We start from the raw sequence: 15,000 nt of genomic DNA on the forward strand, positions 1-15,000 counted from the left end.
CTGCAGGCAGAGCAGGATCAGTGCTTCCAGGCACTGCACCCTTTTCCGGGAGGAGGACAGGAAGGACTTCCAAAGCACACTGTAAAAGCAGAGGGTTTCCAACTCGGCCACCACTTATGTCAAGCTCAACTAGATGATGCTCAGGAGTTTCTCAAACACTATAACCATGCGGTTTCGGATCGGAAACTCTACCCGCTGCCACCCTCTCCCTCAAAAGCCCAGCTCACGACCCAGCAGATCCTGGTTGCCTGCCGATAGTGGCGGCCGGAAAAGGAGTGTGACGGTGATGAAACCATCAACCTCTTGGTGATGGAGCAGTTTCTTTGCCTGACTCCCAACGAGGGCGATGGAGTGGGTCCAGTGCCAGCCTTCATTGTTGCTGGTTCTGGCGGTCCAGCTAGCAGAAGACCAGTTGGCGGTGTACCTGGGAACAGGTTCAGTATAAGGCATTGAATACAGCATGCAGGGTAAGGTATGTGCATGGGGACATGCAAAAATTTATTCAGGGGGAAAAAGCATAAAGTCAAGGTGGCGGTTTGTCCCCGTCTCACCCATCAACTAATTCTGGAAATGAATTGGCCAGCCTTTCAGTTTCTATTGAGGGGGATGTGCATGGATGGTCCTGCAATAAGGTTAAGTGGTGTGGGACGTTTGTTGCAATGGCTGTAGGGAGCATTGCTAGGGCTGTTCAAATTATGATGTACATTGGGCAGACACAAGGAGAGAAGAGTGATCCACCCAGCCCTCCATCAAGAAAAGTGATCAGCCAATCTCGCCAAACTTTGCACTCTACTTCCTCTCTTTTGCTGTTAATAAAAACAATTTGTATTAAGTGATGCAGGACACTCACTCGGAAAGAGGACATAACCTGGTTGCTGGACTTGAAGTGGGAACTCTTGTTCCATGCAGCTCACCATAATCTCATGGCCGGGCACTTGAAAAAATCTAGACCAATTAAATTCAATAAATGTTTATTTGTATTGTGCTTTTATCAATGGACATCATCTCAAAGCAGCTTTACTCAGATAATGTGGTAAGAAAGAATAAATACGATTATTTTTAATGTGTAAGTTATAAGGCGACTGTGGTGAAGGAAAAACTCCCTTAAATGGTATACGAAAGAAACCTTGAGAGGAACCAGACTCAAGAGGGAACCTCATCCTCATCTGGGTGGTGGAGAATGTCCATTTATTACAGATAAACGATGTTGAGGTGCAGTGATGTTGACCAAATGTGAACTGTAGTCCTGAGTCAGTGTAGCAGACTGTTGACATTAACTACAGTCCAAATCCTCAAAGCTCCTGGTCTTGTTTCGGAATTTCATGGATCCCCATGGCGTTGATAAGAAACATCCCCAGCTGCACAGAGTCGCCTCCAATCAAAGAGAACATCATCCAGAGGCAAGGCAGGACGAAGCAGGCAGATCTGAGGAAACCACCTACCAGCCCATTTCTTTTGAACAAGCATGCACAGTGATGTGTGCAAATGATGTGCGGGATGGTGTGAATGTCAGCTGGTGAATCTGCCAGTCATCCCAAAGGTCCCTTTGAAAAGAATTAGGATGGACCTTGTTGGGTTATTAGAGAGGACTGCACAAGGGCATCACTTTGTGTCTATTCTAGTAGACTACGCAATGCAGTGCATCTTTACAGCATTTCGGCATTCAGTATTATGGAGGCACTCTTCCGTGTTATCTCCTGATTCAAAATCCTGAAAGAAATCCTGACTGATCAAGTCACAGCGTTCACGTCACAAACACTGTGCAAACTGCATGCATTACTGGGGATTAAATCAATCCAGACAAGTGTTACATCCACAAACAGACGGCTTAGTCGAGCGATTTAATCAAACCCTCAAAAATATAATTTATAAGTTCGCTTGAGCGATTTATAAGCGGCTTGAGATTTTTTTCTTTGAGATTTGCAGTATGAGAGGTCCCCCAAGCCTCCACAGAGTTTTCCTTATTTTAATTACTATACAGCCATAAGCCACACGGAGTGCTAGATGTCAATTTTGAAAAAAATTGGGAGGAGGCACCTTATAACAAGAAAAAATTTAATTCAATACATGACCTGAGAGCAAAACTCCACACTTTGGGGCAACACTGGAGAACTTGCTCCAGGCTCAGGAAATGGCAGTCCCGGCTGTATAATAGGAGTGTGCAGCTGCCTGAATATGCACCAGGTGACTCGTGTTACTACCCACATCGAGCTCTAAATTACCCGTTACTTGAGTTGGATTGATGATGATCGCAGATGTTGAGTTATTTTATGAGTTGCTCAGTAGCTTCTGGTTTTATAACCATAATGACTGTAGAAGACTGTAGAAAGATCATCAGTAATAATCACACACTCCAGTGCTCATGTTAGTTCTCACTCTCCAGTGTTCTGTAGTGTTTAAAGACTATAATCACACTCTTGATGTCACCCAAATGAGGATGAGGTTCTGCTTTTGAGTCTGGTTCCTCTCAAGGTTTCTTCCTCATAACATCTAAGGGAGTTTTTCCTTCACCACAGTCTCCATGGTGCTCATCAGGGATAAACACACACCTTCACCTTCACTGTTAAATTCTGTAAAGCTGCTTTGAGACGACGTGTGTTGTGAAAAGCGCAATAGAAATGGAATAGTCTTCCTGACAGTGAGAACTAACATGAGCACTGGAGTGTGTGATTATGACTGATGATCTTTCTACAGTCTTCTACAGTCATTGTGGTTATAAAACTAGGAGCTACTGAGCAACTCATAAAATAGCTCAACATCTGAGATCATCACAGATCCAACACCAGCTTCTCCATGCCAGAGCCTTTAAACACTCAGAGAAGTCCAGTGTCCAAACTCCACATGAAGTGGGATCCAAATGGCACTGGTACGTCTCTAGATGGTTCAGGATGTTTGTGGGCATCTACTTCTTTAGAAATCCACAATCTTCATGAGGTGGGACGTGACTGGAGCTGGAGGAACCTCAGGATGCCTCGGGATGGGGAGAGAAAGAGAAGCAGTGGAGAGGAATTAGCGTAGCTGCTGTTCATGATATTAACAGCACAAGTTGATAATGTGATGTGATCAGATGTTCTGGAGCACAAGGTTATGATGTGATGTGTGTTATGTGTAGAACTCGCTAAAAACATACGTCTTTAATCTGCACTTAAACTGGGAGAGTGTGTCTGAGCCCCGAACACTGTCAGGAAGACTATTCCAGAGTTTAGGAGCTAAATGTGAAAATGTTCTACCACCTTTAGTGGACTTTGCTATTCTAGGAACTACTAGAAGTCCAGAGTTTTAAGATCTCAGGGAGCGTGACGGATTGTAGCGTGTTAGAAGACTGGAGATACATGGAGATAAACTATTTAGTGTCAGAGGTGGCAAAAGTACACACATCCTTTACTTTAGTAGAAGTACAGATCCTCATGTTTTAAATACTCGGGTGAAAGTTGAAGTACTGATTATACTTTTTTACTCAAGTGAAAGTAAAGAAGTTTTGGCTCAGACATGTACTTCAGTAAAAAGTAGTTATTACTTCTACCTGTTTTAGCTGTTAACTGGACCTCACATCATTAGATAGATAGATAGATAGATAGATAGATAGATAGATAGATAGATAGATAGATAGATAGATAGATAGATAGATAGATAGATAGATAGATAGATAGATAGATAGATAGATAGATAGATAGATAGATAGATAGATAGATCTCACCCTTAACTGTAAATAAACACTAATCAGAACTCTGTAATAGTTGGCGTTACCGGTGCCTTTTTACAAGCTGTTATACCTATACAGTGCCTTCGAGGACAGAAACATGTGTATAGGTGTTTTGTGTAGTGTAAACACTGGCAGCTGTCTGTTCTACACATACTGGTGTTTGTTACTTCATTCAAATTACATCCAAGGTACGTTTTCTGTTTTAGACAAACTACTGAAATCGGAATCCGGGATCATGATGGAAACCACATTGTTTGTCTCACAGGAATGAGTACACATTGTGAGAAAGTCATTTTTTATTAAAGCGTTAAAACTTTTCAAATTGAATTTAAAAAAAAGTAAAGCAAGCGAGACACAGCAGTGCAGTTCAGGAGTTCAGGAATAATCACTGAATACCATCAGCTACAATGAAATAAACAATAATAAGAACCAGAGTATCAAATATTTTGCAGCAACACCTTATATTCACAAATCAGATGAATTACATGAATAAAATAGCTTTTAGACATTGAGAAAGTAAAAGCGTTTGTTGAGCACACTGATGTAGGGGACCGAGCTTAGATGTGATGATGTGGTGATGTGATGGTGTGATGATGTGGTGGTGTGGTGATGTGGTGATGTGGTGATGTGATGATGTGGTGGTGTGGTGATGTGATGATGTGGTGATGTGATGGTGTGATGATGTGATGGTGTGATGATGTGGTGGTGTGGTGATGTGGTGATGTGATGGTGTGATGATGTGGTGGTGTGGTGATGTGATGATGTGGTGGTGTGGTGATGTGGTGATGTGGTGATGTGATGGTGTGATGATGTGGTGGTGTGGTGATGTGATGGTGTGATGATGTGGTGGTGTGATGATGTGATGGTGTGGTGATGTGGTGATGTGATGGTGTGATGATGTGGTGGTGTGGTGATGTGATGGTGTGATGATGTGGTGGTGTGGTGATGTGATGGTGTGATGATGTGATGGTGTGATGATGTGATGGTGTGGTGTTGTGATGGTGTGATGATGTGGTGGTGTGGTGATGTGATGGTGTGATGATGTGATGGTGTGATGATGTGATGGTGTGATGATGTGATGGTGTGGTGTTGTGATGGTGTGATGATGCGGTGGTGTGGTGATGTGATGGTGTGGTGATGTGGTGTTGTGATGGTGTGATGATGTGGTGGTGTGGTGATGTGGTGATGTGATGGTGTGATGATGTGGTGGTGTGGTGATGTGATGGTGTGATGATGTGGTGTTGTGGTGATGTGGTGATGTGATGGTGTGATGATGTGGTGGTATGGTGATGTGGTGATGTGATGGTGTGGTGATTTGGTGATGTGATGGTGTGATGATGTGGTGGTGTGGTGATGTGATGGTGTGATGATGTGGTGGTGTGATGATGTGATGGTGTGGTGATGTGGTGATGTGATGGTGTGATGATGTGGTGGTGTGGTGATGTGGTGATGTGATGGTGTGATGATGTGGTGGTGTGGTGATGTGATGGTGTGATGATGTGGTGGTGTGATGGTGTGATGATGTGATGGTGTGGTGTTGTGATGGTGTGATGGTGTGGTGTTGTGATGGTGTGATGATGTGATGGTGTGATGATGTGATGGTGTGGTGTTGTGATGGTGTGATGATGTGGTGGTGTGGTGATGTGATGGTGTGGTGATGTGGTGGTGTGATTATGTGATGGTGTGATGATGTGATGGTGTGGTGATGTGATGATGTGGTGGTGTGATGATGTGGTGGTGTGGTGATGTGGTGGTGTGATGATGTGGTGATGTGATGGTGTGGTGATGTGGTGGTGTGATGATGTGATGATGTGATGGTGTGGTGTTGTGATGGTGTGATGATGTGGTGGTGTGGTGATGTGATGGTGTGGTGATGTGGTGATGTGATGGTGTGGTGATGTGGTGGTGTGATGATGTGATGGTGTGATGATGTGATGGTGTGGTGTTGTGATGGTGTGGTGATGTGGTGATGTAATGGTGTGGTGATGTGGTGGTGTGATGATGTGATGGTGTGGTGTTGTGATGGTGTGATGGTGTGGTGATGTGGTGGTGTGGTGATGTGATGGTGTGATGATGTGATGGTGTGGTGTTGTGATGGTGTGATGGTGTGGTGATGTGGTGGTGTGGTGATGTAATGTTGTAATGTTGCGATTGAGATTAAGCTGTATGTTAATGAGCAGTAGACTCTCTCTCTCTTTCTCTCTCCTCTCTACAGCCTGGTGATGTTCTTCGCCATGCCGGTGTCATAGTTCCGCCCGATCCATGTCTGATGTCGGTTCTGAAAGAGCTCGGAGTAGGTGAATATCTCCTCTGCCTCAGGTGAAGGGGCATAGCGCTCACACACTGCACCCTGAAGATTGGGACCACAGACAGCAGAGATGGAGACGTAGAGCGTGCCGTGTTTCAGTTTGAGTCGGTGAGTCACATTAACACCACTTTTAGGAAAAACATTAAATGAGCCCAGAAGATCATCATCCCACTTGTTATCACGATCCCACACCTGGAAGATTACAGGCCTGCAAGCAGCAAAACAGAAGAGTAAGTGAGTGGTTTTGCATTGTGATTGGTCAGGAGGTGTGAATGAATTCCAGCAACTCTCACAATGCTGCAAGTTTATATTACTGTGTTGTTGTTTCTATAGCAACAGTGCATTCACAGGAACATGTACTGCATACCTTCATCTGATAAACTGATTTAAAATGTGTCAGTGATGAGTATGGAGAAAATGAGTGTTTATAGCTGTGTTTGTGTTTCAGCAACAATAAATTGAACTATAAATGGATAAAATATTGATGATGTTTATGTATTTACTCACTTCTTCTCTTCCAGATTCACGGTTCCAAATTGAACTAAATAATTCCAGACTGGGAAATCATTATTCCAGATTACAGGTGTGCTTTCACCATTATTCTTATAGAACACTTTGACGTAGCCGTCGGTTTTGGAGAAGTAATCCCCCCAGAGACCGGTGGCTCGTACCACAGTGACATTCAGGGTGGCGATTCCAGGGTGAGTCGGGCAGCAGTTGGAGTTGATGCTTTGATGTCCGCTGCATTTGCACGTGCAGTCTGGACCACGATGTCCCACTTTACACGAGCGGGAGCAGGACGAGGACACGGCATTCTTCATCACGTACTCACGGATGGCCTTCTGTAAAGCAGCTCTTCTGGCCGAGTCGTTCATCACCAGCATGTGCAGTGCCGTCAGACTGTAGGACACGACTCCCGGGACCGATTGCAGCGTCTTTAACCACATGTCGTATCCATGCTGTTTATCTGGGGAGAACAGGAGATCTGCGCTGGCTCCTTTCCCTCCCCAAACCTCCGTAATGCGATCAGAAAATGAAGCACTAAAGCCCTTTTGGTTTTCCAGTTTCTTGCCCTTGCTTTTGCAGTAACTGGTCTGGCCTTTTACCTCGACCCCCTTGATCACAGCCGATGCTTCAGCGGAAAGACAGTTACTGACATCCTGTACTGAGAGACCCTTCAAGGACACCTGGCAGGTCCTCACAGCTGTGGTGGACTTAATACGACCTCCCAAATTCACCCTGCGCAGGTAGTGAGTCCCATAGACCGAGATGAAGTGTTGGTAAACGGATTCCGACTGACTGTTATACACCGCAGGAAGAGATTTCACCGAGTTCTGGAACTCTTTAGACAGAGGAGGATGTGCCTTCACTCTGAGACTGAGAGAGAGAGAGAGAGAGAGAGAGAGAGAGAGAGAGAGAGAGAGAGAGAGAGATTTTATAACATAGCCTCTGGATTGACTCTGGATTGACGCTGGATTGACGCTGGATTGCCCCGCCCACTTTACATCAGAAGGAAGGAAACATGGTGAAGTAAACGTGTTGAATGTAAACTTTAGAAAGTGGTTTATTGTGAAGAAAATAGTGTTCATGAAAGCACCAGACATTTACTGATAATGAGCTTCTACTGTGGAGCGAGACGCCCCCTGGAGGACAAGCCATATGCATGTATGGGTGGAAAAAGTGAGAAAGCTCCAGGAGGTATTTCAGGAATCTCTTAGTAATGTCACACTGAGCAGGTAATATATCTGTATGTGTGTGTGTGTGTGTGTGTGTGTGTGTGTGTGTGTGTGTGTGTGTGTGCGCGTGTGTGTGCGTGTGTGTGCATGTGTACGTGCATGTGTTTGTGCATGTGTGAGTGTGTGTGCATGTGTGTGTGTGTGTGTGTGTATGTGTGTCTACGTGTGTGTGTGTGTGTGTGTGTGTGTGTGTGTGTGTGTGTGTGTGTGTCTACGTGTGTGTGTGTGTGTGTGTGCATGGGTACGTGCATGTGTATGTGTGTGTGTGTATGTGTGTGTGTTTGTGCATGTGTGTCTACGTGTGTGTGCGTGTGTGTGCGTGTGTGTGCGTCCGTGTGTGTGTGTGTGTGTGTGTGTGTGTGTGTCTAGTTGGTCCAGGCAGAGTTGAAGTCTCCCTAAGTCAGCTCTTCACACTGGGGTAAAACTGACTAACTGTAGCTCTGAGCTGCTGAACATACAATTCACACTGAGAGTGTGTGAAACCACCACCATGCTTCATCAGCACCAGAGCTTCTGCAGAACCACTGGACACACACAAGGCCACAAACACAACTACACAACTCCCATAAACACTGAATATATGCATACAAAGTCTACAGTTCTCCATCGGGACTTGCACACATCTTCACTCTTTCCAGGAACTACCAAGGATGTTTGAGGCAGGGCTTATCATCCCAGGTGTGCTTTTCCATGAAAGAGTTTCTCCTGAACACCTTCTGGTTTAAATTTTACAGTTTTATCCCTAACAGGGAAGCCAAAGGTGGGGTTGGTGAGGAGAAGCCTTCTGAGCTGATATCAGGAGGAACCTTGATAGGAACCACTTTTTCCCCTTTAAACTCATTTCAAGGTTCTTCCCAATCCTCATCTGGGAGACTCCAGATACTGCCTTTATACATCACTTTTTAGATGTGTGGAGAGTCATTAGGTAGAAACATCTGCAAGCGTGGAGCTGATACCACATAGAAAGATTTTAAATAGGACGTGATATGTGTTCTTCATAATGTTCTTACTTACACCATAAAGGTGAGATGATCACAGAGCACTATTACAAGTGTGTGTGTGTGTGTGTGTGTGTGTGTGTGTGTGTGTGTGTGTGTGTGTGTGTGTGTGTGTGTGAGGTTTATAACTAAAAGAACACTTTCCCACCATCTCAACATATAAAACAGGAAGTAGCGTGGCACATGAGCTAATGCTCGTTCTCAGCTCTGTGAGCAGTTTGGATTCTCAGGAGCTCAAAAACTGTTACAGTTATTTTATTATTATGTTTTTTATCTCAACACACAATACACAAAAAGGGCAAGCTCTAACACACTTTCCATGAAAACCCGTGAGAAGAAACTGTACTCCGAACCCTAACCCTTCATCCTCCTCCATCATAATTAAAGGTTTAGGTTTCTGGAGGAACCATGTGTTGTTCTTCATTCAGGACATTTGACAATTCATTGGTAGGATGTGTTGTCTATGTTTAAGGTGCCACTACACACACACACACACACACACACACACACACACACACACACACACACACACACACACACACACTTACGTGTAGTAGCGGCAGGAGAACTTGTGACTGGTGTAGAAAAACTTGTCCTGGGAGGCGTGAGATCGTGCAAAGGTGGCGGATTTGGAGTGCGTCCCCCCGACAGTAACACCAGCCACCATGGGCAGCCCAAGACCCACCTTCCATCCCACCGAGGTGGAGCTGGTGCTCTCCTTCAGTACGGAGCTGGTGGACTCGAACACTTGAGCACTAACGCTGCGTTTGCAGTTGACCTTCACGCGCCAGTCGGTGACGGCGGATGGTAGCTTCTCCTCTCGGCCCAGCAAAGAGTTCTTACAGATGGTGCAGTTTCCATGCACACCACCGGTGATGTAGTCCTGCACATTCACCACAAATGCTCCTGTGGTCTTCATGCGCACGATGTCGAAGCCCTCGCCCACCAGGTTGTGACCCGGCACGAAGGGAGGGTCCGCACACTCCGTTATGGGAGCCGTGCGACAGCATGAGGATGAGGACACACAGATACAGACAAGGAGCAGGACACAGGAGAACATCATGTTCTGCACATAAACAAAGAGAGAAAGAGAGAATGTAAAGTTGCTTGAGTGGAGATGATGAAGTTTTAGAAACACGACAGTGACCTGATGTTAATGACGTCTAACTTACAGTTCAATGTCATCAAATCTAATGTTTATCATTTCCATCCATCCACTCATCCATCCACCATCCACTCACCCACTCATCCATCCATCCACTCACCCACTCATCCACTCACCCACTCATCCACCATCCACTCATCTATTCATCCACCATCCAGTCATCCATCCATCCATCCACTCACCCACTCATCCATCCATCCACTCACCCACTCATCCACCATCCACTCATCCATTCATCCACCATCCACTCATCTATTCATCCACCATCCAGTCATCCATCCATCCATCCACGATCCACTTATCCAGCATCCACTCATCCATCCACCCACTAATCCACTCATCCATCCACCCACTCATCCACTCATCCGCCATCCACCATCCATTCAGTCTATTTATCCATCCACTCCATTTCACTTCTACACACTCAAAATTTTTTAATGGGATTAGTTGAGGATGATTTTGAGTTTAAGTCTATAAGCGCTGCAGTAAAACCCACAGCAGTGCGTGAGACAAAAACACAATCACCATCCATTTACAATCACAATTACAATCTAAAACAGTGTTAAAACACACACACACACACACACACACACAAGCATTATTTACCGTCTATGTTTCTGACTGCAGTGAGAGTGAGTGAGGGTGAAGGAAGACGATTTTACTTATACACTGGAAATAAAAAACACTGACACTGCAACACTTACAAACACACACACACACACACACACACCACAACTACCCCCCCCACACACACACACACACACCACAACTACCCCCCCCACACACACACACACACCACAACTACCCCCCCCCCCCCCCCACACACACACACACACACACACCACAACTACCCCCCCCACACACACACACACACCACAACTACCCCCCCCCCCCACACACACACACACACACTAAAGAATGTGGTCAGTGTTACTGTAATTAAATAGTCAAGTTTATTTATTTAGTGCTTTTTACAACAGACATCGTCAAAAACTACACTGTTGAAATATTTTGATTTAAAAGTGTATTTATGGGGCTTCAGTGAGTGAACTTCAACCTGATCTCCATCTCTCACTACTGACATCTCAATTCAGCGCACTTCAGTTTTATTTGTTAAGAGTTTTTAACAGTTAACATTTTCTCAAAACAGCTTCACAGAAATAAAGAGGTTCTACAGTTGGAATGGAGAAGTTTAATGTTAAGTAAGTTTAGTTGTTCCTCTAGGATCTAAACAGAACTTTATGCTCAACACCGAATGTCCATCATTACAGTTCCATCAGTGTTGAGTTTATAAAGTGGTCAGTGATGACGCTTTTATTTTTTTTAAGTATTCTCAATGTACAGCATGTAACTGCTCAGGAAGGTGCAACAGCATCTGCACTTCTCAAGGAAACAGTCTTATCTGTTCCTGGGGATTTTAATGAGTTTTGACCTCCTCATCATCGACAGCATCCTGAACATCTCCATCATGGTGTGGTTTGTGTCACCGGCACCAGACCACCTGCCATTAAGCTCCATCACCACAGCAAACGATATATCATCAGGGACTCCACATCCCATTCACTGGTCCAAGCTCCCTCCGTCCAGAAGGAGATACAGGAACATACACACAAAAAAACATCAGGTTCAGAACCAACTTTTCCATCCCCCCCATCACCCTTCTGAACTCCACATTCGACAGCAGTCTGTACATCCTGGATCATCTCTGTATCACTAACACACACTGCTCATAACTTTTACTTCAGATCTTGTGTTTATCGTATCTCAGGAAGTGTATCAGGAGGAAATGGTCACACCTCAGACCTCCACCAGAGGGCGACACGCACTCTATTCTCCCATTTCTTCATTTATCAGCTTTTCAGCCACACGCAATCTTCTTTTTCTCTGATGATGATGATGATGATTGTGAAGATGATTGTGTGCCTCAGTGTGTATTAATAGGTTAAAGCTGATTACATCTTAAATTAATAATAATAAAATATCAGTTCACACACACACGCCTTTAATTATAGAAGGAAAGTGAAGGATTGTTGAGTTCTGTATTCTAAGTACAGGTGTGTAATGTTTCAGTGCACAAAGCCAGCTTCATGAAGATCTGCGTTCCATTAGTTGGAGTGCTGTGCTGAGTGCTGTGAATGCTGTGGAGCTCCAAAACTATTAAACACCTTTGGGATGAATGTGAACACTGACTGCACCTCAGACCTTCTCCATTTCATCATTACCTGACTTTACTAACACACCTGTAGCTGAATGGATCTCCACATTGTCTCCACAAGGACATTCCAACATCTTCCCAGAAGGTATTGTAACAGTGAAAGGAGAGTAAATGTGGAACGGAGCTGCTTATGTCTCAAAATCACAAACCTGTGTAAAACCTGTAAGTGTAAAAAAAAAAAAAAAAAAAAAAAAAAGTCAAATAAAGTGAATATTTTCACCAATAAAAGTGTAAAGGTTTAGAGTGTGTGTGTGTGTGTGTGTGTGTGTGTGTTTTTTTTCCAGGGTGAAAAGTGCTGGTCTCAGATTTTACACAAATTCATGTCACTGGTTTTGGAGACCAAAACCTAAGCAGCAGTACAGGTTTCACTTTCCATCACACTCCACACCTGAGCCTGCAGGCTTCAGCGTAAAGAGATCTGCAAACATGAGTGTGACGGGAATCACCCTGAGAAGATCGAGTGTGTCGCTCTCAGACATGCTCCATGTGAACATGTAGTTATGGAGACTCACCAGGGAAAAGGTTTCATTTCAATCACTGGGTTTTTCAGTGTCCCATGTTGAACTTGTACAATGGGAGCAGGAGGACCAGTGCTGGTTTTGTTTGTGTATAAAGTGAGATTGTTCCTGAACCCTACCAGTGTTGCAGGATGCCAAGTTCACCTTAAAGTGCTCTGAGGAGCTACAAACAAAACCAAGCTGGTGGAAATATCCAATTGGTGTTGAATCTGAGCTGCTGCAGACACGAGGGCAGGGCTCCAGGCTGTCGGTTCTCAGTGTGGGAGAGTGAAGAACAAGGAACCCACGTTCGTTCTTTATGTGGTTTAAAACATAACTGATCAAACACAAGTCAGGAGAAACATCTGACTGGAACTCAACTCCTGAGATCTTACACAGTTTGAGGTTTAAATGAAAAGGTTGTGTCTTCACTCACCTCAGCTCCACACTAATACGTTCCCTGTTTGGGGCTTCTATCCACACCAACAGCTTTTTGAAACCCCTCAAAGTGGATGTTTTAATACGCGGCTTTCAAAAACAACGCATTTTAAGACATTACATTTTAAAGAGCCGCAGGTAGAAGAATCTTATTACGCAGTACAGAAACGAGAGCCTTTCAGGTGTGTGTGTGTGTGTGTGTGTGTTTGTGTGAGTGAGAGAGCGCACAGGTGAAACTGGTTTCCGAAGTCTTTATTAAAGTGCTCCAGTTGTAATACATTGTAAAGGACACGTGTAAAAGAGAAGGGGGTTCAGACTGAACCAAGTCAAGACAGATGGTATGGTCAAGGTCAGGTTCACTCGTAGATCCAGCTGGAAGCACAGCTCTTGAAGGAGACCAGCTCCTCAGGTTTAAACCACAGAGCGATCTCTTTGTTAGCACTCTCTACTGAGTCACTGCCGTGGATGATGTTCCTACACACACACAAAAATCAGCTTTTCTTTGATCAACTTCACACTATTTATACCTCCTCCCTCATATGCAAAGCATTGTGGGTAACAGTGGGAGAGGAAGTGTGAGGTGAGCTCAGCACACCTGCAGTAACGAGCTCGTTAACTCACCTGCCCACTTCAATACAGAAGTCTCCTCGGATGGTTCCGGGTTTGGAGTCGGCCGGGTTTGTCTCTCCCAGCATCACACGACCCGTCTTCACCACATTCAGACCCTCCCACACCTGTCACACACACACACACTGTTAGCATCACCCTGGGCTATTCAACACCGTGCCGATGATGCAGGTGAACTTCTCACCATGGCAACCACAGGTCCAGAGCTCATGTACTTCACCAAGCCGGGGTAGAAGGGGCGGTCCTTTAGGTCAATGTAGTGCTGCTTCAACAGATCCTCAGATGCCTGCCCCACACACACACACACACACACACACACAGAGAGAGAGAGAGATGATGCTATGACTAGAACATGCAGTTAAATGCACTGCTGTTAGCACACTGATAAAGAGTTAGCGTGTTCACTCCACCACTGCTCCCACACTGACCAGACACAGTGAACGTGTGTGTGGTGGAGCACTTAATGTTTCCCCGTCAATGCCAGACCACTCACTGAGACAGTGGGCTGGAGTAAGGAGGGGGAGGAGTCTGAGGGCTGGAGTGGGAGGAGTCTGAGGGCTGGAGTGGGGAGGGGGAGGAGTCTGAGGGCTGGAGTGGGAGGAGTCTGAGGGCTGGAGTGGGAGGAGTCTGAGGGCTGGAGTGGGAGGAGTCTGAGGGCTGGAGTGGGGAGGGGGAGGAGTCTGAGGGCTGGAGTGAGGAGGGGGAGGAGTCTGAGGGCGTGTAGCCTCAGAGGCAGGTGGGAATCTAGAACCCAGACCCCCAGACAGACAGACCCACACAAACCACCACACTGACCTGCTGGAACTTGAGTGCCACAAGGTAGAAGCCTTTCTGCTCGAAGCGTTTGATGATGTCACCGATGAGTCCTCTCTGAACTCCATCAGGTTTAATGGCGATGAAGGTGCGTTCCGTCTTGGCAGCCATGACCCTAAACACATTTAATATCCAAACATGTAATCCACATTATTAAACCAACCACGTCAACTTTATCTTCATTCTACAAGTCCATTTTATATCTAAAAACAAAACGTTGCTCTACAACCATTTACACTCCACACAGTCCCCCCCCCCCACACACACACATAAATAGAGATTAACTAAATCATGACTTTCCCCTTATATAATCAGCATCAAGATGAATTTCCACTGTAGTGTGTATCAGGACTGTAGATGATCAGCAGCTCCACCTGACTCCTCACACTACTGTGTGTAGGCTGGAGCTGCCAGCTTTAATCCATGCGCGCGCGCACTATATATAGGAAGGATATAAATAGCGCTGAGAGCTCAGCAGGGTCTTTACTGCTAAAGTAGGA

General features: G+C 45.2%; 2 protein-coding genes across 2 annotated transcripts in view; both read right to left on the reverse strand.

Moving 5' to 3' along the window:
* Positions 1–5,762: 5,762 nt before the first annotated feature.
* Positions 5,763–10,572, reverse strand: prf1.3 (perforin 1.3). Its single transcript, XM_083523298.1, has 4 exons — positions 10,517–10,572; positions 9,294–9,811; positions 6,519–7,388; positions 5,763–6,219 (listed from the first exon to the last, which is right to left on the reverse strand). The coding sequence occupies exons 2-4, from the start codon at positions 9,806–9,808 to the stop codon at positions 5,913–5,915; spliced, it is 1,692 nt and encodes a 563-aa protein (XP_083379424.1). The 5' UTR covers positions 9,809–9,811; positions 10,517–10,572; the 3' UTR covers positions 5,763–5,912.
* Positions 10,573–13,297: 2,725 nt separating this feature from the next.
* The window catches only part of LOC310716802 (nucleoside diphosphate kinase A1), a 2,323-nt gene continuing 620 nt past the window's right edge, over positions 13,298–15,000 (reverse strand). Inside the window, exons 2-5 of the mRNA XM_083524241.1 lie at positions 14,483–14,615; positions 13,872–13,973; positions 13,682–13,794; positions 13,298–13,534 (exon numbers count right to left, since the gene is read on the reverse strand). Of these exons, the coding sequence (XP_083380367.1) occupies positions 13,417–13,534; positions 13,682–13,794; positions 13,872–13,973; positions 14,483–14,611 (462 nt within the window). The 5' untranslated portion in view covers positions 14,612–14,615 and the 3' untranslated portion in view covers positions 13,298–13,416. The remainder of the gene's footprint in view (positions 13,535–13,681; positions 13,795–13,871; positions 13,974–14,482; positions 14,616–15,000) is intronic.

This window comes from Silurus aristotelis, assembly GCF_946808225.1.
Source record: "Silurus aristotelis genome assembly, chromosome: 21".
In the NCBI taxonomy this organism is placed as follows: Eukaryota; Metazoa; Chordata; class Actinopteri; order Siluriformes; family Siluridae; genus Silurus; species Silurus aristotelis.